This window comes from Bombina bombina, chromosome 3 (assembly GCF_027579735.1).
Source record: "Bombina bombina isolate aBomBom1 chromosome 3, aBomBom1.pri, whole genome shotgun sequence".
Taxonomy (NCBI): domain Eukaryota; kingdom Metazoa; phylum Chordata; class Amphibia; order Anura; family Bombinatoridae; genus Bombina; species Bombina bombina.
The window spans coordinates 360868455-360891126 of NC_069501.1; the positions used below are offsets into that span (position 1 = coordinate 360868455).

Consider the following 22672-nt stretch of genomic DNA (forward strand, 5'->3'; position numbering starts at 1 on the left):
ATACAAGTAGATCAGAGGACCAGAGATTCACTCCGTTGGTGGCTGACCCTGGACAACCTGTCACAAGGGATGAGCTTCCGCAGACCAGAGTGGGTCATTGTCACGACCGACGCCAGTCTGGTGGGCTGGGGCGCGGTCTGGGAACCCCTGAAAGCTCAGGGTCTATGGTCTCGGGAAGAATCTCTTCTCCCGATAAACATTCTGGAACTGAGAGCGATATTCAATGCTCTCAAGGCTTGGCCTCAACTAGCAAAGGCCAAATTCATAAGGTTTCAATCAGACAACATGACGACTGTTGCATATATCAACCATCAGGGGGGAACAAGGAGTTCCCTGGCGATGGAAGAAGTGACCAAAGTAATTCAATGGGCGGAGATTCACTCCTGCCACTTGTCTGCAATCCACATCCCAGGAGTGGAAAATTGGGAAGCGGATTTTCTGAGTCGTCAGACATTTCATCCGGGGGAGTGGGAACTCCATCCGGAAATCTTTGCCCAAATAACTCAATTATGGGGCATTCCAGACATGGATCTGATGGCGTCTCGTCAGAACTTCAAGGTTCCTTGCTACGGGTCCAGATCCAGGGATCCCAAGGCGACTCTAGTAGATGCACTAGTAGCGCCCTGGACCTTCAACCTAGCTTATGTATTTCCACCGTTTCCTCTCATTCCCAGGCTGGTAGCCAGGATCAATCAGGAGAGGGCTTCGGTGATCTTGATAGCTCCTGCGTGGCCACGCAGAACTTGGTATGCAGACCTGGTGAATATGTCATCGGCTCCACCATGGAAGCTACCTTTGAGACGGGACCTTCTTGTTCAAGGTCCGTTCGAACATCCGAATCTGGCCTCACTCCAACTGACTGCTTGGAGATTGAACGCTTGATTTTATCAAAGCGTGGGTTCTCAGATTCTGTCATTGATACTCTTATTCAGGCTAGAAAGCCTGTAACTAGAAAAATTTGCCATAAAGTATGGAAAAAATATATCTGTTGGTGCGAATCTAAAGGATTCCCATGGAACAAGATAAAAATTCCTAAGATTCTATCCTTTCTACAAGAGGGTTTGGAGAAAGGATTATCTGCAAGTTCTTTGAAGGGACAGATTTCTGCTTTATCTGTTTTACTTCACAAAAAGCTGGCGGCTGTGCCAGATGTTCAAGCTTTTGTTCAGGCTCTGGTTAGAATCAAGCCTGTTTACAAACCTTTGACTCCTCCTTGGAGTCTCAATTTAGTTCTTTCAGTTCTTCAAGGGGTTCCGTTTGAACCCTTACATTCCGTAGATATTAAGTTATTATCTTGGAAAGTTTTGTTTTTGGTTGCAATTTCTTCTGCTAGAAGAGTTTCAGAGTTATCTGCTCTGCAGTGTTCTCCTCCTTATCTGGTGTTCCATGCAGATAAGGTGGTTTTGCGTACTAAACCTGGTTTTCTTCCGAAAGTTGTTTCTAACAAAAATATTAACCAGGAGATAGTTGTGCCTTCTTTGTGTCCGAATCCAGTTTCAAAGAAGGAACGTTTGTTGCACAATTTGGATGTAGTTCGTGCTCTAAAATTCTATTTAGAGGCTACAAAGGATTTCAGACAAACATCTTCCTTGTTTGTTGTTTATTCTGGTAAAAGGAGAGGTCAAAAAGCAACTTCTCTCTCTCTCTCTTTTTGGCTTAAAAGCATCATCCGATTGGCTTATGAGACTGCCGGACGGCAGCCTCCTGAAAGAATCACAGCTCACTCCACTAGGGCTGTGGCTTCCACATGGGCCTTCAAGAACGAGGCTTCTGTTGATCAGATATGTAAGGCAGCGACTTGGTCTTCACTGCACACTTTTACCAAATTTTACAAATTTGATACTTTTGCTTCTTCGGAGGCTGTTTTTGGGAGAAAGGTTTTGCAAGCCGTGGTGCCTTCCATCTAGGTGACCTGATTTGCTCCCTCCCATCATCCGTGTCCTAAAGCTTTGGTATTGGTTCCCACAAGTAAGGATGACGCCGTGGACCGGACACACCTATGTTGGAGAAAACAGAATTTATGCTTACCTGATAAATTACTTTCTCCAACGGTGTGTCCGGTCCACGGCCCGCCCTGGTTTTTTAATCAGGTCTGATGAATTATTTTCTCTAACTACAGTCACCACGGTATCATATGATTTCTCCTATGCATATTCCTCCTTTACGTCGGTCGAATGACTGGGGAAGGCGGAGCCTAGGAGGGATCATGTGACCAGCTTTGCTGGGCTCTTTGCCATTTCCTGTTGGGGAAGAGAATATCCCACAAGTAAGGATGACGCCGTGGACCGGACACACCGTTGGAGAAAGTAATTTATCAGGTAAGCATAAATTCTGTTTTTCCTGCAGACTTTGCCACACAGTTACAAATGGCGGTTTCTTCGGCCCTCAGTGCATTACCTTGCTCTAACAAACGCAAGAGAAAGGTTAAACATAGGTCTCCTGACCCGGAGTCATCTAAATATTTATCAGATTTAGCTATTATGTCCCAGTTATCTGATGATGAGTTAACCTCTGTAGCTTCAAAGAGTAAACTTTCTTGGTCGGAGTCCTTAGCGTCTAAGCCTTCTGCTGCGGAGGAGCCGTCTTTGAGATTTAAAATTGAGCACTTGTGTTTTTTTTATTAAAGGAGGTTCTGTCTCTATTAGAGGTTCCAGAGGCCGCGCTGCCTGAAGAACCTATGATACCTAAATTAGACAGAGTTTACAAGCTCGTATATCTTTTTCCTCCATTACCGCTTCTTCCTCAAGCAGGAGCAGGTATCAGTTATCCTGATTGCTCCATCATGGCCGCGAAGGACGTGGATCTAGTGGGGATGTCCTCATCTCCTCCATGGAAGTTACCTTGTCGCAGAGACCTGCTGATTCAAGGTCCATTTGTTCATCAAAATCTAGATTCTCTGAGGCTGACTGCGTGGAGATTGAACGCCAAGAGAGGTTTCTCTGAGAGTGTCATTGATACTCTTATTCAAGCTTGTAAACCAGTTACTTGGCATCTACCACAAGGTGTGGAGGACCTACTTATTCTGGTGTGAAGAGCGTGGTTTTTGCTGGCACAGAGTTAAGGTTGCCAGGATCTCATCTTTTCTCCAGGATGGGCTGGAGAAGGGCCTTTCTACTAGTTCCCTGAGGGGACATATTTCGACCCTGTCGGTTTTATTGAACAAGAGACTGACTGAGCTTCCAGACGTGTAGTCCTTTAAGTCTCTGATTAAGATCAGAACTATGTTTTGATCTGGGGCTCCTCCTTGGAGCCTAAATCTTGTTCTTCGGGTTTTGCAACAGGTTCCGTTTGAGCCTCTACATGCCATTGACATTAAATTGTTTAATTGTTCTCTCTTTATTGGCTATTGCCTCTGCGCGCAGAGTTTGAGATCTCTGCCTTGCAATGTGAGCCCCCTTATCTGATTTGTTATGCAGATAAGGCTGTTTTACGTACTAAATTAGGTTTTCTTCCTAAGGTTGTCAGATCGTAACATCTATCAGAAGATTGTGGCTCCTTCCTTGTGTCCTAATCCCCCATCGAAGGAACGCTTACTTCACAATTTGAATGTGGTTTGCGCCTTGAAGTTCTATCTTTAGGCTTCTAAGGAGTTTAGACGATCTTCATTTTTGTTTGTTGTCTATTCGGGGCAGAAGGCTACTTCAACTTCCCTGTCTTTTTGGTTAAGGAGTGTCATCTGCTTAGCTTATGAGACAGCATGACATAGTTCTCCTGAGAGGACAACAGCTAATTCCACTAGAGCAGTGGCTTCCTTTTGGGCCTTTAAGAATTAGACCTCTATGGATCAGCATTGTAAGGCGGCTACCTGGTCCTCCTTACATACTTTTTAAAAGTTTTACAAGTTTGATGTTTTTGTTTCGGCTGAAGCAGCTTTCGGTAGAAAAGTTTAGCAGGCTGTGGTGACCTCAGAATAGGGTCCGCCTCTTCCTTTTTTGTACCCTCCCGTTATTCATTCAGTGTCCTCTGGAGCTTGGGTATAGTTTTCCCAAAAGTAAGGAATTAAGCCGTGGACTCTCCCTATCTTAGGAAGGAAAACATAATTTATGCTTACCAGATAAATTCCTTTCCTTCTGGATAGGGAGAGTCCACAGCCCCCGTCCGTTTTTTCTTGTCTACGGGCGGTCCGCAATTTATTTTATTCTTCTGGCACCATTTATACCCTATTGTTTCTCCTACTTTCCCTTGTTCCCTCTGCAGAATGACTGGTGTAATGAGGAATTGGGAGGGATATTTAAGCCTTTGGCTGGGGTGTCTTTGCCTCCTCCTGGTGGCCAGGTGTTGTATTTCCCAACAGTAAGGAATGAAGCCGTGGACTTTCCCTATCTAGAAGAAAAGGAATTTATCTGAAAAGCATAAATTATGTTTTTTGCTTTAATGTAGAGATTACCCTGCCACCTGACACCTCCCACCCCCTGATCCCTACCTGATCTTTTGTACACAGCTCTCTTCCCTCCCTCACCCACCACTGGTCACCACCATCTTAGGTACTGGTAGACAGTCCGGCAATATTACGTTTTTAAGGAAAACATTTTTTTCTACAGTGTAGGATCCCCCTTTACCCTCCAACCTCCTTGATCCCTCCCAAACAGTTCTCTAACCCTCCCCCCTCTAACCATGCCTGCCATCTTAGGTACTGGCAGCTGTCTACCAGTACCTTTTTAAAATGTCATATATTTTTTTTATTATTTTTATGATGTTCTGTAGTGTAGAGCTCCCCACCCCCTCCTGTGATCATTAGGTAGGGACTCCCCCACCCCACCTTTTTATGTAGCTTAGCACACCTTCCCTACCTCTCCCTTAAATTTCTATTTTCCACAGTGTAGGACACTACCTCCTCCTCCCTCCCCCCTCCGCTGCTGGACCGACTACCCGCCTCCCACACCTCCAGCTAGCACCAGCAGATGATCGTTACAGACAGGGGATACACACAGTCTCACCATCCTAACGATCTGGCATCTGCCTTCATATGGTAACGGAGCACCGATTGCCCCTGGAGCTCATGAACTCCATCTCTCGTCTGTAACGTAACAGCCGAGAGCTGGAGCTTCCTGCAGCCCAGACATAGATATACACTTTGCAGTACAATAAGAAAAGTACCGTACAATGTGTGTATATATACACGCATTGGGCTAAAATATTTTTATGTATTGTATAATATATCAGCAATTAAGAATGCTTTGCATTGTTTTTTGTTTTTTTTACTAAGCATAATTAAACATTTTATTAGGATTACATTTTGTTTTCTCGACCCTTTTTAACACTTATAAGAAATTGGTTGGTCCTGTTGTACAGGGACGAATAAAAATAAAATGAGCTTGGCAAGTTCTGTATTACTTACATTTCCCCAGATTCTTAAGTAAAAATCTGAATATTTTCTGAATTAAAAGTATTTGCTTAAACTTTAAATTCTATGTTGGAGTTTAATACTTCCATAACTATGTTGTACCGTGCTGCTTATTACAGACTTTATTAGAACTAAATGTGAATTTCCATTATGCATTGTAAATCAAGCATTGTGTAGAGAAATCTGACGTAAATAAATCTTTAATTTTATATTTATTTATTTTTTTAGATCATGTCATTACATCATAGATATATATCCTTTCTTTGGCAAGTAGCAGATTTAGGAAGCAGCTTAAATATGCCTCCACTTCGTGATGGTGCACGGGTCCTCATGAAACTTATGCCACCAGGTATTCCTAAAATAGATAAGTTGTTGTTAGCACTGAAAGATATGGTCATTTGTGGTGTTAGAAAAATCATTGTGGTTACACTGGGGAATAAAACTGGGATATGTAATTGACTTGAATGAAAATTGTGCCCTTTTTTATGTAGTCTCTTGTGTGCAGGTTCCTTAGTTGGTTGTGTAGAAACTGAATGAGCTCTGTTTTCTCAGCTGCAAACGCTGGAATGTATCCTCCTATTAACATCATTTTAATTTTCCATTATGATTAATTAAATTAGTTCCTTCATGGAACAAGTTTTTGAAAAATACTTATTAATAAAGTGTCTGCTCGAACAGAGACTCTAGTATTGAATGTTAATAGTTCACTAGTAACATTGCAAAGTTATGTGTTTAACCCCTGCAAGGGGCTTAAAATATAGCTCGGGACAAAAAAATAATTTGTGGAAGTATAGTATTTTTAACAAACATAACATGCATTTAGAAAATAGCTCCTGTTGTAAAGAAAAGTGTTATACAACAAGCACTAATGTATGAGCAGATGTATGCATCACGGATAAGACTTTTGTAATACAAAAAAGTATTCAAGATAGAGCTACTCCTATATAGTATACACCAGTTTCTTTTAGTTCTGTATGCTATGGATTTTTGCATTGTTTGAGCTTTCTGAATTTTTATATTAGCTGTCTTTTTTCTGTTTGCTTGTAATTATGTATATTTGTATTTTTGTATTTGACTATTGTACTGAGGTTGTCTATAGATTTCAAATGTTTTTTATTTTTATTTCAGACAATACTATAGTCGAAAAACTGAGAGCCATGTGTTTAGATCATGCAAAACTTGGAGAAAGTAGTCTGAGTGCATCTCTAGATTCTCTTTTTTTTGGTCCCTCTGCTTCACAAGTACTATATCTAACAGAGGTTAGTGATTTTTAATGTTATAGTCTAATGAAAATTTAACCTAATTAACAAATTACCTTGGATAAAATTCTGCTTTACATGCTGTGGAATTCAAGTCTCGTGTTCAAAATAAACTAGTTCATAAACATGTTTGACAACCGTTGCCTGGTTTTATGTATGATTAGCATATGGGCTGTTAATATGCAATTGTCATTGTAATAATTTTACAACTCTTTGTAATGCAATCTCTTTTAAATAATATGAATTTCACTTTGGATCTGCATTTGTGACATTTTAGCCATTCCGAATACCGCAAGCTGCATTCGTCAATTTTCAGTGCCAGATTTACTCTTGTGAAAGAAAATACATTAGGGTCTGAATTTGTACAGATCTCAGTATGTTGCACTTTAACAAGAATAAATCCAGCTCTGAAAATTTGCAAAGACAACTTGTGGTTCACATATTGGGCATTCAGTTTGTCTCAAAAGTCACAAATGCACATCCCTAAATTTTACTATATGCACCAGGTTTGTCCAACCTAAGCTGTGGCCAACATACTTGCAGGTTTTCACACTGGTTTTACTCTTACTTAATTGTGTTAGCTTTGTGTGCTAATTATGGAGGATTTTCTGGTAGCGGGACTGTATGCAGTGCTACGCTGTTTTCATGTTTTTATACAGGAGCTTTGGATATATCTCACATAACTACTAAGCATCTCTCATATTTTCAACACATAAAGTACTAACATAACTTTCTTATCTATGCAGCTGGTCGCTGAAGCTGGAGAAGAGCCTACTGCTCTTCTATCCAACTGAATCATTCTTGTTATCTCTTGGAAGATCGTGCCTATATTTATGAATATGTGTATGTGTGTGTGTGTGTGTGTGTGTGTGTGTGTGTAAAAAAAAAAAATACATTGCTGGCACCCTTATTTCAATATGTTGGACAACCCCAATATTAATAGAATATTGTACATGAATGTATAGCTTAAACTGAATGATATGCCTTGTTAAAACAAGTTTGCTAATCATGATTTTGTGTATTTTCTAGGTAGTTTATGCCTTGCTTATGCCTGCCAATGCACCCTTGGGAGAGGATGCAAGTGATTTCCAGTACAACTTCCTAAAAAGTGGTGGCTTACCCCTTGTTTTGAGCATGTTAACTCGGAATAATTTCCTGCCAAATGCTGACATGGAAACAAGGAGGAGTGCCTATCTTAATGCTCTGAAAGTCGCCAAATTGCTGCTTACTGCAATAGGTTATGGCCATGTGCGTGCGGTTGCTGAAGCTTGCCAACCTGTGGTGGATGGCACAAATCCTGTTTCACCGGTATGTTGTGTCAGCGGTTTTTCAGTCAAATTTGAATTTTAAACATAAAAAATTTACTAGTGATATAATACATATATATATATTTATTTATTTATTTCCTAAGATATGGTGAGTCCACGGCTTGAGTAATTACTGTTCGGAATATCACTCCTGGCCAGCAGGAGGAGGCAAAGAGCACCACAGTTAAACTGCTAAGTATCACTCCCCTTACCCACAACCCCCAGTCATTCTCTTTGCCTTCGGGCATGGAGGAGGTGAAGTTTAGGTGTCTGAAGAAAAATTTTGATTTCATCTACAAGCAAATTTTGGGGTATAGCCGTATTCCATGTCATTTCTTGCAGTCTGGTAGTTGAGGCTTTAAAGCAGTTAGGAACTTGTAAAGAGGTACTTACTGCGTTTTCCTAACAATTGCTGCCCTAGTTTAGAAAGCCAGAGTTGACTACTCTGTTCTTTCATTTTCAAAGGTCTCTGTGAGGAACTGTGTCCTCTCATACCTTGTAACTGTCTACATGCTTTTTCTTCCAGTTGGGGAGACCATGCACTTAACAAATGAAAAGACACTGCTTTTTTATTGGGACATAGATAATCCTGTTGTATGGGTTACACTGGGGCATGAAGCAGGCACTGTAGCATGTGTGAGACTAACATATAAACTATTTTAAACAGGGTAAAATGTTTTTATTAGGCTTTATTTTCTGACACATATTTACTTGATAAAACAATACAAGTTTAAACTGAAAGTAATGCTGAATTTTCTTTTTCAGCAGCTTATTCATTTCTCCTTTGCTTTAAAATAAAATGATGCAATATTTTAAACTGTCCTGTTTTTTTTTTAAAAAGGGATATTTCTGGTACTCAGTGTACCAGGAAGCTATTTTTAGTGCCTCTCTGTGTCGCAGCAGTAATTTGAGCGTGGCAGTTGCAGTCACATGACCGGCTTTACTTCATAACCTTTCTGAGGAAAAAGTTGTTTTTCTCCATTTCTGGGTGATTCGGTCTTTATTGGTAGCGGTAAAGCACCTCAGTAATTGAGGTGTGGGATTGCCTGAGGGGTATTTTAGAAGTGTATTTGATGTTTATTAAATGTTTTTTTTCTTAACTTTTCTTTTCTTTTTTGGGGATCAATCCTAATTTGGGATAAAATTTAAAGTGTATTTTTTTCCTTGGCTTATTTTAATTGAATATTAAAAACTTTTAAACTTATCTGTACAAGTTTATTTACTGTTTCACATCGTCTGATATGGTGCAAGAGCCTGCTCTCATAAATTCATGCTTATTATGTTTAGATGCACAAATAGCAGCTCCTATGCAATTTTGTTCTTCATGTGTCAAGAAAACCTTGCAAAATAAAGGTAACATTTTTGAGCCTAATGTGTCTCAGGATAATGCTGCTAAAATAATACCTCGGCTTTCTCCTGCTGCGTCCCAAGCCTCAATGGTGTCACATGCAGTGCCCTGCGGTTCCTTTCTAACTCCTAGTGGAGTTTATTTAAAACCAGAATTTGCTGCCCAAGTATCTTCAGCGGTATCTGCGGCATTAACTGCCATTCCCAGATTACAGGGAAAACGCAAGAAGAAATCTAGAAATTCAGAAAGTAAGGTGCCTGTCCTCAGTTCTGCTTCTCAAGTTGCTCTTTCTCATAAGTCCGATGAGGAAGCTACATCGGGACTTTCTGAGGGTGAAATCTCAGATTCGGACAGTATAATTCCTTCTTCTGAGACTAAGGTGGTATCCTTCAGATTTAAGCTTGAACACCTTCGTGTATTGTTAAAGGAGGTTTTAGCTACTTTAGATGACTCAGATACCCCTGTCGTTGTCACTCCTAAGAAATATAGTAAACTTAATAGTTTCTTTGATGAACCCTCCACTTCGGAGGTTTGACTGTGCCAGGGAGATTATCTCACAGGAATGGGAGAAACCAGGGGTGTCTTTTTTCCCTGTCTCCCATTTTTAAGAAAATGTTTCCTATCGATGACTCCATTAAAGACCCTTGGTATACTGTACCCAAAGTTGAAGGGGCCATTTCCACTCTGGTTAAGAGAACCACTATTCCTATTGAGGATAGCTTCTCTTTAAAGGATCCGATGGACAAGAAGCTGGAGGCTTATTTGAAAAAGATTTATGTTCATCAAGGTCTCCAATGGCAACCTACTGTGTGTATTGCCACCATGACTAGGGCGGCATCTTATTGGTTCGATGCCTTGTCTGAGTCTCTTCAAGTAGATACTTCCTTTGATGAAATTCAAGATAGGATTAATGCTCTTAAGTTGGCCAATTATTTTATTGCAGATGCCATTTTACAGGTTGTTAGACTAGGAGCTAAATCTTCTAATTTCGCTGTCCTAGCCTGCAGGGCATTATGGTTGAAATCCTGGTCTGCGGACGTTTCCTCTAAATTTTAAGCTTCTGGCGATTCCTTACAAGGGCAAAACCTTGTTTGGACCCGGTTTAGAAGAAATTATCTCCGATATTACGGGTGGAAAGGGGTCTTTTCTACCTCAAGATAAGAAGAATAGGCCTAAAGGAAGTCAGAGTAATTTTCTTTCCTTTCGTAAGTTCAGAGGTAAGCCTTCCCCTTCTTCTTCCAAGCAGGAACAATCCAAGTCTTCTTGGAAACCCAATCAGTCTTGGAACAAGGGGAAACAATCAAAGAAACCTGCAACTGATTCCAAATCAGCATGAAAGGTTTGCCTCCGATCCGGGATTGGATTAGGTGGGGGGCAGATTTTCTTAGTTCTCTCAAGCCTGGATACGAGATGTCCCAAATCCCTAGACTGTGGACATAATATCCCAGGGTTATAAATTGGAATTCAAGACTTTTTTTCCCAGAGGCATATTCCATCTCTCAAGATTATCTGCAGACCAGATAAAGAGAGAGGCGTTCTTGAAATGTATGCATCTTTCCTCCCTGGGAGTGATCGTTCCGGTGCAGGAACAGGGTCTCGGGTTCTACTCCAACCTATTTGTGGTTCCCAAAAAAGAGGGAACTTTCCGTCTTGAAGTGTCTAAACAAGTTTCTCAAAGTTCCATCCTTCAAGATAGACTATACGCTCCATTCTTCCTTTAGTACAAGAGGGTCAGTTCATGACAACCATAGACCTAAAGGATGCGTATCTTCATGTTCCTATTCACAGGGACTATCACAGATTCCTGAGATTTGCCTTTCTGGACAAACATTTCCAGTTTGTGGCCCTTCCATTTGGTCTAGCCACGGCTCCCAGAATTTTTTCAAAGGTTTTGGGGGCTCTTTTGGCAGTTATCCGTTCTCGTGGAATTGCTGTGGCACCCTACCTGGACGACATATTGGTTCAGACGCCATCTTTTCATCAAGCAAAATCTCACACAGAGATATTATCTTCATTCCCACGGATGGAATGTGAATCTGGAAAAAAGCTCCCTTTCCCCTGCTACAAGAGTAGTGTTCTTAGGGACCATAATAGATTCTCTATTGATGAAGATTTTTCTGACAGAGGTCAGGAAAAACTAAATAGTTTCCTCTTGCCTCTCTCTTCAGGCTACTGCTCAATGTATGGAGGTAATCGGTCTGATTGTGGCTTCCATAGACATAATTCCTTTTGCTCGATAAAATTTGAGAGCTCTCCAGTTGTGCATGCTCAGACAATGGAATGGCAACCATGCAGATCTATCTCAGAGACTAGAGTTAGATCAGCCGTCAAGGGACTCTCTCCCGTGGTGGATTTATCAGGAACATCTGTCTCAGGGCACATGCTTTCGGAGACCTTCCTGGGTGATCGTTACTAGGGACGCCACCCTGCAGGGCTGGGGAGCAGTCTGGAACTCGTTTAAAAGCTCAGGGCCTTTGGACTCGGGAGGAGTCCTCTTCCCATCAACATCTTGGAGTTGAGGGCGATTTACAATGTTCTTTTGGCTTGGCCTCATTTGTCCTCAGCCCAGTTTATCAGGTTCCAGTCATAACCTCTGTGGCTTACATCAATCACCAGGGAGGAACTCGGAGTTCCTTAGCCATGAAGGAGGTTACTCGGATTCTTCAGTGGGCAGAGATCCACAATTGCTGTCTATCTGCCATCCACATTCCAGGAGTAGACAACTGGGTAGCGGATTTTCTGTGCAGACAGACTTTCCATCTGGAGACGTTTTACAGCTTAGTCCTCAAATGTGGGGTGCTTGAGTTGGATCTGATGGCGTCCCGTCAGAACGCCAAGCTTCCAAGGTATGGTTCAAGATCAAGAGATCCGCAGGCTGTTCTGATAGATGCTCTGGTGGTTTCTTGAGTTTTCATGTTGGCATACCTGTTTTCTCCTTTTGCTCTCCTTCCACAAGTCATTGCTCGTAGAAAACAGGAGAGGGCGTTGGTGATTCTAATAGCCCCCGCGTGACCTCGCAGGATCTGGTTTGCAGACCTAGTGGAGATGTCATCTCTCCCACCTTGGAGACAACCTCTGAGGAAGGACCTCCTGATTCAGGGTCCCTTCCTTTATCCAAATCTTGTTTCTCTGAAGCTGACTACTTGGAGATTGAACGCTTAATTCTGTCTAAGCGTGGTTTTTCTGAGTCAGTCATTGAAACCATGATTCAGGCTCGCAAGCCTGTTGTTAGAAAGATTTACCATAAGATATGGCGTAAATATCTTTATTGGTGTGAATCCAAGTGCTACTTTTGGAGTAGAATTAGAATTCCTAGAATTTTATCTTTTCTTCATGAAGGCCTGGAGAAGGGATTGTCAGTACCTTGAAGGGTCAGATTTCTGCTTTATCAGTTTTACTACATAAACGTTTGGCGGATATGCCAGATGTGCAATCTTTTTTTGTCAGGCCTTGGTCAAAATCAGCCCTGTCTTTTTAAAGGGATAGTAAACTCAAAAAAAAAAATAAGCTCTCTTAAAACATCTTTATATGTTAAATATATTTGTAATTGGTACTTGTTTAAATTTTTCTATTGTTTTCTTGTAATTTTGAATGTAAAATTATTACTGTGCCAAACCCCCTTTGAAACCGGTAAATGGGGCCTATAACGATGTTCTACCTAGGTAGAAACATCATGGTGGCCCGCATGCGCATTATATCAACTCACATCCTAACGCATACGCAGATTCATGATCCAAGCACCGGATGGTCACGTGGATTGTAACGTTGATGCCGGAGGGAGTGTTGCACCGCTGCACTGAAGTTTCATAGAGAGGAAAGAGCGGACGTTATAGATGGAGAGGTGGAGGTAAGTATGCAAAGTGCCCCTAGACCAAGGAGCATTTTGAATAGTTTTTTATTATATGGTATGGACCATGAATAGTAAAAGAAAATATGGCCGCTGTGCGTTTCTATACATTGTGCGCTTGCGTATCCCTTACATTACAAGTGCGCATGCAATGTGCACATAAATAAGAGCATTTAAATATTAAAATTAATGTCCACAGCAGCTTCACCATTGAATGGGGCTCCTTTTTTGGTTTTGCATTAACTCTGCCTCTTTTTATGGGCGGTCGTTACCGCTCCTTTCATGAGAATTTCAAAGTTTATACAAAAATAGTTTCATTTGCTTACATTTAATATATTAAATATAATAGTATAATTTATATACAATTTGCAACAATTTCTAACCCTTTAAGTCTGTTGCTCCTCCTTGGAGCCTTAACCTTGTTCTTAAAGTTTTACAGCTGGCTCCGTTTGAGCCGTTGCATTCCATAGACATTGTTATTATCTTGGAAGGTTTTGTTTCTTGTTGCTATCTCTTTTGCCCGAAGAGTCTCGGAACTCTCAGCTCTGCAGTGTGATTTCCCCTTATCTTATTTCTCTTGTAAAGGTGTATCCAGTCCACAGGTTCATCCATTACTTGTGGGATATTCTCCTTCCCAACAGGAAGTTGCAAGAGGACACCCACAGCAGAGCTGTCTATATAGCTCCTCCCCTAACTGCCACCCCCAGTCATTCTCTTGCAACTCTCGACAAGATAGGAAGTGTAAGAGAGATGTCCACATTCCGCTACACAGATTTGTCTCCTCGGATAAATCTGGATCAAGAGACCAGGGATTCTCTTCTCTGGTATAAATGGGGATATATATAAAAACAGCGCTTGGACTTAAAATACTTTTGCCTCTCTCTGTAAACCCCCTTCCTGGTCACGAATTTAAAATGATTTGTAGTTGAGAGTGGCGCTACTAAAAGCTAAAAAGTATTAAAAACTATGAGAGGAAATATATGTGTTACCTACTAAATATTTTATGTATATATTTTCAAATAAATAAGTATACCTTTACTAGATTATGAATTTAGGAAGAATACATCTATTCTATTCACATAAATTTCATAAGCATTTTAGTACAATCAAAAGTTTTTATTATATTACAATCTTATGCTGAGAAAAAACTAAAACATATAAAATACACAGCTGTATATCTATATAAATAAAATATTTCACTAATGACTCACAGAGTAAAAACAGATATTGATATGGTAAAATATAAAATATAAATGAGAGAGCCCAGATAAAGTAACGATGTCCACAAATATTATTTTTTTTTTTTTTTTTTTTTTTTTTTACTCTATCTTTCTATTAGGGTGATTTCATATTAGTTTTCTTAGTAAAAAAATTTTTTTATAGTTATAGATTACTTTTTAATTCTTAAAAGTAAGGTGCATAATTGTTTATTAAAAATAAAGTGCATAATTATTTGGTAAAGTGCAGAATTTTTTAATAGAGTGCAAAAAATGTTTTGGAAAGTGCTTGTGAATATATAGTAATTTTTTAATTTCAATGGTGTCCTAAAAATCTTATTAAATTAATCTTATTATAAATATGAATTGATCTTTTTTTAGAATGTTATATTCTATTTTATAGGTTAAGATTTGGCTAAAACATTTTAAAACTCAACTACAAAGGAATGGAGATAGGTCTAATTCTGAATTTAATCCATATGGATATATGGTATTAAAATTGAATATGAGCTCAGCTTCTTTTTTCAAAAGACTTTGTTCAAAATTGCCCCCTCTCCAATTTTGTTTTACTTTACATATTCCCCAATAGGTGAGATCAGATAATTTGTTTTTGTGGGTTTCCCTAAAATGTTTATATAATTGGGTGTCTAAATTTCCCTTTCTTATATTGCATAAATGTTCTCTTATTCTGTCTCGTAACAACCTAGTGGTTTCCCCTATATAGAATAAATTACATGAACATTTTAATAGATAGACTACTCCTTTGCTATTGCATCTAATGGTATCCTTTATAATAAATTCTTCTTTTGATCCTGGGATTGGTATAGATTTTTTCTTTGAACTATATTGACAAGCCCTACAAAGATGGCAGGGAAAAAATCCTTTAAGTTGTTTACCTAGTAGATCTTTTTCTATTAGTTTTTTATGATGTCTAGGTTTAAATTCACTGGGGGAGAGTATTGTTTTGAAATTTCTTGCTCTCCTGAATATCATTCTGGGATGTGGTTGGACTTTATCTCCTATCAACGGATCATTTTTTATCAGATGCCAAGTTAAGTTTACTGCAAATAATACACAAGCAAGATTGTCGCCCTGCTAAACATACTGGATTTTTAACATCCATTTGGGAACTCTGCCACTCTAATTATTTGAGCTTTGATATTTTATCAACTGAACTTGGATACCATATGAACTGTTTGAAACAATTGTGTTATTAAGAGAATCTTTGAGCTTTGATATTTTATCAACTGAACTTGGATACTATATGAACTGTTTGAAACAATTGTGTTATTAAGAGAATCTTTCAAACTAATTCAACAAATCCTTTTGTTTCAATATACAGACCACACCTCTAAGTAATATTTGTGGACATCGTTACTTTATCTGGGCTCTCTCATTTATATTTTATATTTTACCATATCAATATCTGTTTTTACTCTGTGAGTCATTAGTGAAATATTTTATTTATATAGATATACAGCTGTGTATTTTATATGTTTTAGTTTTTTCTCAGCATAAGATTGTAATATAATAAAAACTTTTGATTGTACTAAAATGCTTATGAAATTTATGTGAATAGAATAGATGTATTCTTCCTAAATTCATAATCTAGTAAAGGTATACTTATTTATTTGAAAATATATACATAAAATATTTAGTAGGTAACACATATATTTCCTCTCATAGTTTTTAATACTTTTTAGCTTTTAGTAGCGCCACTCTCAACTACAAATCATTCTCTTCTCTGGTGGCTATCTCGGGTCCATCTGTCCAGGGGAATGAGTTTCCGCAGGCCAGAATGGACTATAGTGACGACAGATGCCAGCCTTCTGGGCTGGGGCGCAGTCTGGAACTCCCTGAAGGCTCAGGGTTCGTGGACTCAAGAGGAAGCCCTTCCGATAAGCATTCTGGAACTAAGAGCGATATTCAATGCTATTCAGGCATGGCCTCAGCTAGCTGCGGTCAGGTTCATCAGATTTCAGTCGGACAACATCACGACTGTAGCCTGTATCAACCATCAGGGGGGAACAAGGAGCCCCCTGGCAATTTTGGAGGTTTCAAAGATAATTCTATGGGCAGAGGTTCACTCTTGCCATCTCTCAGTTATCCATATCCCAGGAGTAAAGAAATGGGAGGCGGATTTTCTAAGTCGGCAGACTTTTCATCCAGGCGAGTGGGAGCTCCATCCGGAGGTATTTGCCCAGCTGATTCAGCTATGGGGCAAACCAGAACTGGATCTCATGGCGTCTCGTCAGAACGCCAAGCTTCCTTGTTACGGGTCCAGGTCAAGGGATCCCCAGGCTGCGCTGATAGATGCTCTAGCAGCGCCCTGGTCCTTCAGCCTGGCTTATGTGTTCCCACCATTTCCTCTGCTCCCTCGTCTGATTGCCAAGATCAAGCAGGAGAGAGCTTCAGTGATTTTGATAGCTCCTGCGTGGCCACGCAGGACTTGGTATGCAGATCTGGTGGACATGTCATCCTTTCCACCATGGACTCTGCCGCTGAGACAGGACCTTCTACTTCAAGGTCCCTTCAAACATCCAAATCTAATTTCTCTGCGTCTGACTGCTTGGAGATTGAACGCTTGATTTTATCAAAGCGTGGTTTTGCCGGGTTGCTCATTGATACCTTAATTCAGGCTCGAAAGCCTGTCACCAGGAAAATCTATCATAAGATATGGTGTAAATATCTTCATTGGTGTGAATCCAAGGGTTACTCATGGAGTAAGGTCAGGATTCCTAGGATATTATCCTTTCTCCAAGAAGGATTGGAAAAGGGATTGTCAGCTAAGGGACAGATTTCTGCTCTGTCCTTTTGCACAAACGTCTGGCTGAGGTTCCAGACGTTCAGGCGTTTTGTCAGGCTTTGGTTAGAATCAAGCCTGTGTTTAAACCTGTCGCTCTGCTATGGAGTTTAAATTTAGTTCTTAAAGTTCTTCAAGGGGTTCCGTTTGAACCTTTGCATTCCATAGATATTAAACTTTTATCTTGGAAAGTTCTGTTTTTAGTAGCTATCTCCTTGGCTCGAAGAGTTTCGGAGTTATCTGCTTTACAGTGTGATTCCCCTTATCTGATTTTCCATGCAGATAAGGTAGTTTTACGTACCAAACCTGGGTTTCTTCCTAGGGTGGTATCTAATAAGTATATCAATCAGGAGCTTGTTGTTCCTTCATTATGTCCTAATCCTTCTTCAAAGAAGGAACGTCTATTACACAATCTTGATGTGGTTCGTGCTTTAAAGTTTTATTTACAAGCTACAAAGGATTTTCGTCAAACATCTGCTTTGTTTGTTGTCTACTCTGGACAGAGGAGAGGCCAAAAGGCTTCGGCAACGTCTCTTTCTTTTTGGCTAAGAAGCTTAATCCGCTTAGCTTATGAGACTGTTGGCCAGCAGCCTCTTGAAAGAATTACAGCTCATTCTACTAGAGCAGTAGCTTCCACATGGGCTTTTAAACATGAGGCCTCTGTTGAACAGATTTGTAAGGCGGCGACTTGGTCTTCGCTTCATACCTTTTCTAAATTCTACAAATTCAATACTTTTGCTTCCTCGGAGGCTATTTTTGGGAGAGAGGTCTTACAGGCAGTGGTGCCTTCCGTTTAAGTTCCTGCCTTGTCCCTCCCTTCATCCGTGTCCTAAAGCTTTGGTATTGGTATCCCACAAGTAACGGATGAACCCGTGGACTGGATACACCTTAACAAGAGAAAACAAAATTTATGCTTACCTGAAATTTATTTCTCTTGTGGTGTATCCAGTCCACGGCCCGCCCTGTCATTTTAAGGCAGGTGTTTTTATTTTTAAACTACAGTCACCACTGCACCCTATAGTTTCTCCTTTTTTCTTGCTTGTCTTCGGTCGAATGACTGGGGGTGGCAGTTAGGGGAGGAGCTATATAGACAGCTCTGCTGTGGGTGTCCTCTTGCAACTTCCTGTTGGGAAGGAGAATATCCCACAAGTAATGGATGAATGCCTCGGCTGTGGCTCCCTTTGGGAGAAACGTTCTTCAAGCGGTGGTGCCTTCTGTTTAGGACTGCCTGTATTGTCCTCTAGCTTGGGTATTGGTTCCCAACAGTAATTGCTCAAGCCGTGGACTCACCATATCTTAGGAAAGAAAAACAAAATGTATGATTACCTGATAAATATATTTATTTCCGAATATGGTATGTCCACGGCCCCACCCTTTATTTTAAGACAGTTGTTCTTTTGACTATAACCTCAGGCACCTCTACACCTTGTGTTACTCCTTTTTCTCCATTTCCCTTGATACTAAGCAGTTTAACTGTGGTGCTCTTTGCCTCTTCCTGCTGGCCAGGAGTGATATTCCCAACAGTAATTACTTAAGCAGTGGACTCACCATATCCGGAAATAAATTTATCAGGTATGTATAAATTTAGGGTTTTTTTTCACTTTTTTTGGTTAATTATACGTCAGTTATTTAGTTTATTTCATAGTCTTTTATGTTTACCCATATTTTACTAAAAATGTGTTAAGGGCAGTGCCATGATCCAAAGGGAATTTTGACCAAGTTAAAATAGTTAAGGTGCCAGAGAGTAATTTATACAGCACTGACAACCAATATAGGAAAAGTGCTGACACTAGCCCTCAGGCGATGTTTTTTGTCCTACATTATGAAAGGTAAAGGTACATTTATTTCTAAAATGGTCTTAAAGGGACACTGTAACCAAAAATTTTCTTTTGTGATTCAGATTGAGCATGAAATTTTAAGCAACTTTCTAATTTACTCCTATTTTCAATTTTTCTTCGTTCTCTTGCTATCATTATTTGAAAAAGAAGGCATCTAAGCTTTTTTTTTGTTTCAGTACTCTGGACAGCATTTTTTTATTGGTGGATGAATTTATCCACCAATCAGCAAGGACAACCCAGGTTGTTCACCAAAAATGGGCCGGCATCTAAACTTACATTCTTGCATTTCAAATAAAGATACCAAGAGAATGAAGAAAATTTGATAATAGGAGTAAATTAGAAAGTTGCTTAAAATTTCATGCTCAATCTGAATCACAAAAGAAAAATTTTGGTTACAGTGTCCCTTTAAGCAAGTTTGTGTCCATTTTACCAAAATGTTATAAATGTGTGTGTACTACTTTTTGGCAATAGTTTACTACTGTCTTTTAGTATATGCATAGCTGTCCCTAATATCCGACCTCTATCAAAAATTGTCTGCCTAGGACTTTTTACATTTCTATCAGGGGTTATCTACATAGCATTTTAACTTTATTAATTGTAGTGACAATCTAATCTACACTATTCTATTACTATAGTTTTTGACAGTGAGGACCATACTAAATTTATAGTTACCTGAAAGGCAATTAAAATTCAACCATGTAGAGTTAAACTTAAATCTGTTCAATACTTCTTTTTTTTTTTATACCACCAGGCAACCCATGATCAAGCAGTTGTGTTACAAAATGCCCTACAGAACATTCCTAATCCAACATCTGAATGTATGTTGAGAAATGTAGCAATACGCCTCGCACAGCAAATATCTGATGAGGTAATTTATTTTAATTAACCTTCTGAACCCTTCGGAAACAGTATATCACTTTATGAAACAGAAGTCATTACAGTTGCATGTTGTTTGATCCAAACTCAAGAATTTTAAGACCGGTTACTTCTACTTTTGTACTTGTTGTATACAGGCTTCTAAATATATCCCAGACATCTGTGTCATAAGAGCAATACAAAAAATCATCTGGGCATCTGGCTGTGGATCAGTTCAGCTGGTATTTTCTGCCAATGAGGAAATAAGTAAAATATATGAAAAGGTAAGCGAAAAAGCAAGCCATATCATAAGTCGTTATTTCAGTGCTTTTCTTAATTTTTACTTTTTCCATCTAAAGGGGAGGAGAGTCCACGGCTTCATTCATTACTGTTGGGAATTAAGAACCTGCCCACCAGGAGGAGGCAAAGACACTTCAGCCAAAGGCTTAAATACCTCCCCCACTTTCCTCATCCCCCAGTCATTCTTTGCCTTTCGTCACAGGAGGATGGCAGAGAAGTGCCGAAGATCTGAGTCGTCTCTTATGGAGGGTAGTACTCTTTGCATTGGGACTGGAGTGTTAAGTAGTTCCGTCAGCCTCTCAGTGAGAGCCTGGGTGAAAGTTAAGAGTCCGGAGATGCAGTGAGAGTCTTTCTGCAAAACCATCCTGACTCATAGTAACAGCTCCATAAGCAATCAGCATTGACGAGTTTCGCTGCTTGCTTTCTTTACTCAAGTCCATGTCAGGAGCGAGGCTACTAACCTGTCACACTTGAAGGGCCGTGTTCCTGTTCCACAGTGTAGATTCTAGTAAGATCGTTTAATTTTTTATTAATAATGATAACAAAGAAGACAGGGTCACAGTGTGGAGACTTTTTATCTTTACAGAATCAAGGGTTAATATTCCTGGAAGGGGGATTATTGAACAGGGTTTTTTTTTTTTTACATGATATTGTTTATTGTGTCATTGCTGTGTAATGTGAGATAAGGCTCTGGCAATGTGTGGAACTTTCAGGTTACTTGCGAAAATTTTGCACGGCCATTTTTTGGCACGTTTTTCCCTAGTGCAGGAGCGGTCCTGCCAGGCATTCCATGTGACTGGCTGTGGCTATCTATCCTCTCTGTTGATCTGTGGCGCAGGAGACGTAACAGTTTCTATTGTTGGGGTCCTAGGAGGTGGTGAGTGCCCCGGCCATTGGTGGTATAAAGGTGCCTTTTTTATAAATAAAGTTAGTCTACCCAAACGCGCAAGCGATGGAGGACTCTGACGCGTTGGAGGTCTCTCCTTCCTTAACAAAGTTTCATTCCTGTGTTTATTGTGAGGAGGTTCTGGTAGATCAGCCTGCTCAACTATGTTCCACATGCCTTGATAAAGTTACAAAATCTAAATGTAAATGAATGTCTAGTACTACTGAGCCGTCCACCTCTGAGGGTTCTTAGTCCCGGGAGGTGTGTTCCCTACATTCATCTCCGATTGCACATGCAGCGCCCCGGGGTCCAACCGTTACTCCTTTGGGAGAGATTTGTTGGCCGTCAGACTTTGCGGACCAACTGCAATCGGCGAGTTTTAAAAGTGATCCATGCCTTACCACGTTAGGCTAAGCGCAAGCGTAGGGTTTATCATGGCCCGGCCCAGGGTTTGTCCATGCCGATAGCGATCCAGAGGCTCTATACGATGACGAGGCCCCTTCTGGGTCAGAGTCCGTGTCATCTAAACCTCCGGCGGCGGAGGAGCCTGGTTATAGGTTTAGGATGGAGAATCTGCGCTTTCTGCTACAGCAGATGCTTGCTACTCTGCAGGTTCCGGAACCTAAGATGCCAGAGGAACCTGCGATTCCTAAGCTTGACAAGGTATACGAGGACAGAGTAGTGCCTCCATCTTTCCATGTTCTTGTTAAGATGGCAAATATTAAGAATGAATGGGAGCGATTAGGGTCATCCTTTTCCCCTTCTTCTTTTAAAAAGCTGTTCCCCGTTCCGAACTCTCAGCTTGAGCATCCCTAAGGTGGATGGGGTCATTTCTACGCTTGTGAAGCGGGCGACTATTCCCCTCGAGGATAGTTCGTAGTTTAAAGAGCCCATGGATAAAAAGCTGAAAAACATGTTGGGAAAGATGTTTCAGCACACGGGGTTTGTTTTTCAGCCAGTTGCGGCGGTCGCTGGAGCTGCAACATATTGGTGTGAATCCCTGTGTGAAATGGTCAAGGGGGAGACATCCATCGACGATATACAGGAGAAGATTAAGGCGCTGAAGGTCGCCAATTATTTAATCTGTGATGCCAATATGCAAATTATTCGCCTGAATGCCAAGGTGTCAGGTTTTTCTCTTTTAGTGCACAGGGCTCTGTGGCTAAAATCTTGGTTTGCGGACATGACCTCTAAAGCAAGGCTGTTGTCCCTGCCTTTTCAAGGAAAGATCCTGTTCAGTCCAGGATTGGATTCGATTATATCCACGGTTACGGGAGTCAAGGGAGCTTTCCTTGGATAAGAAGGCTAAGCCTAAGGGATCTACTTTTCGTCCCTTTCGTGCGGACAAGGCCCAGTGCCAGCAACCCTCCGCGAAAGCGGACCAGTCCAAGGGATCTTGGAATAAGTCCAAGCAGACCAAGAAGCCCTCCAAGATGAAATCGGCATTAAGGGGTGGCCCCCGACCGGTCTCCAGATCACGTAGGGGGCAGATTATCTCTATTCTCAGACGCATGGTTGCAGGATGTTCAGGACCCTTGGGTGCTAGAAGTTGTCTCCCAGGATTACAGGATACGGTTAAGATCCCATCCGCCCGAGGGCAGATTCCTCCTGTCAAACCTGTCTTCAAGACAAAAGCAGAGAGAGGCCTTTCTAGAGTGTGTGAGAGAT

The 22672-nt window shown here is 40.6% G+C and overlaps 1 protein-coding gene across 1 annotated transcript in view; it reads left to right on the forward strand.

Moving 5' to 3' along the window:
- The window catches only part of USP9X (ubiquitin specific peptidase 9 X-linked), a gene marked incomplete in the record, with an annotated part of 1177890 nt that overhangs the window by 815727 nt on the left and 339491 nt on the right, over positions 1-22672 (forward strand). Inside the window, 5 exon segments of the mRNA XM_053706481.1 lie at positions 5573-5693; positions 6473-6603; positions 7633-7911; positions 19715-19831; positions 19977-20102. Coding sequence (XP_053562456.1) covers positions 5573-5693; positions 6473-6603; positions 7633-7911; positions 19715-19831; positions 19977-20102 — 774 coding nt within the window.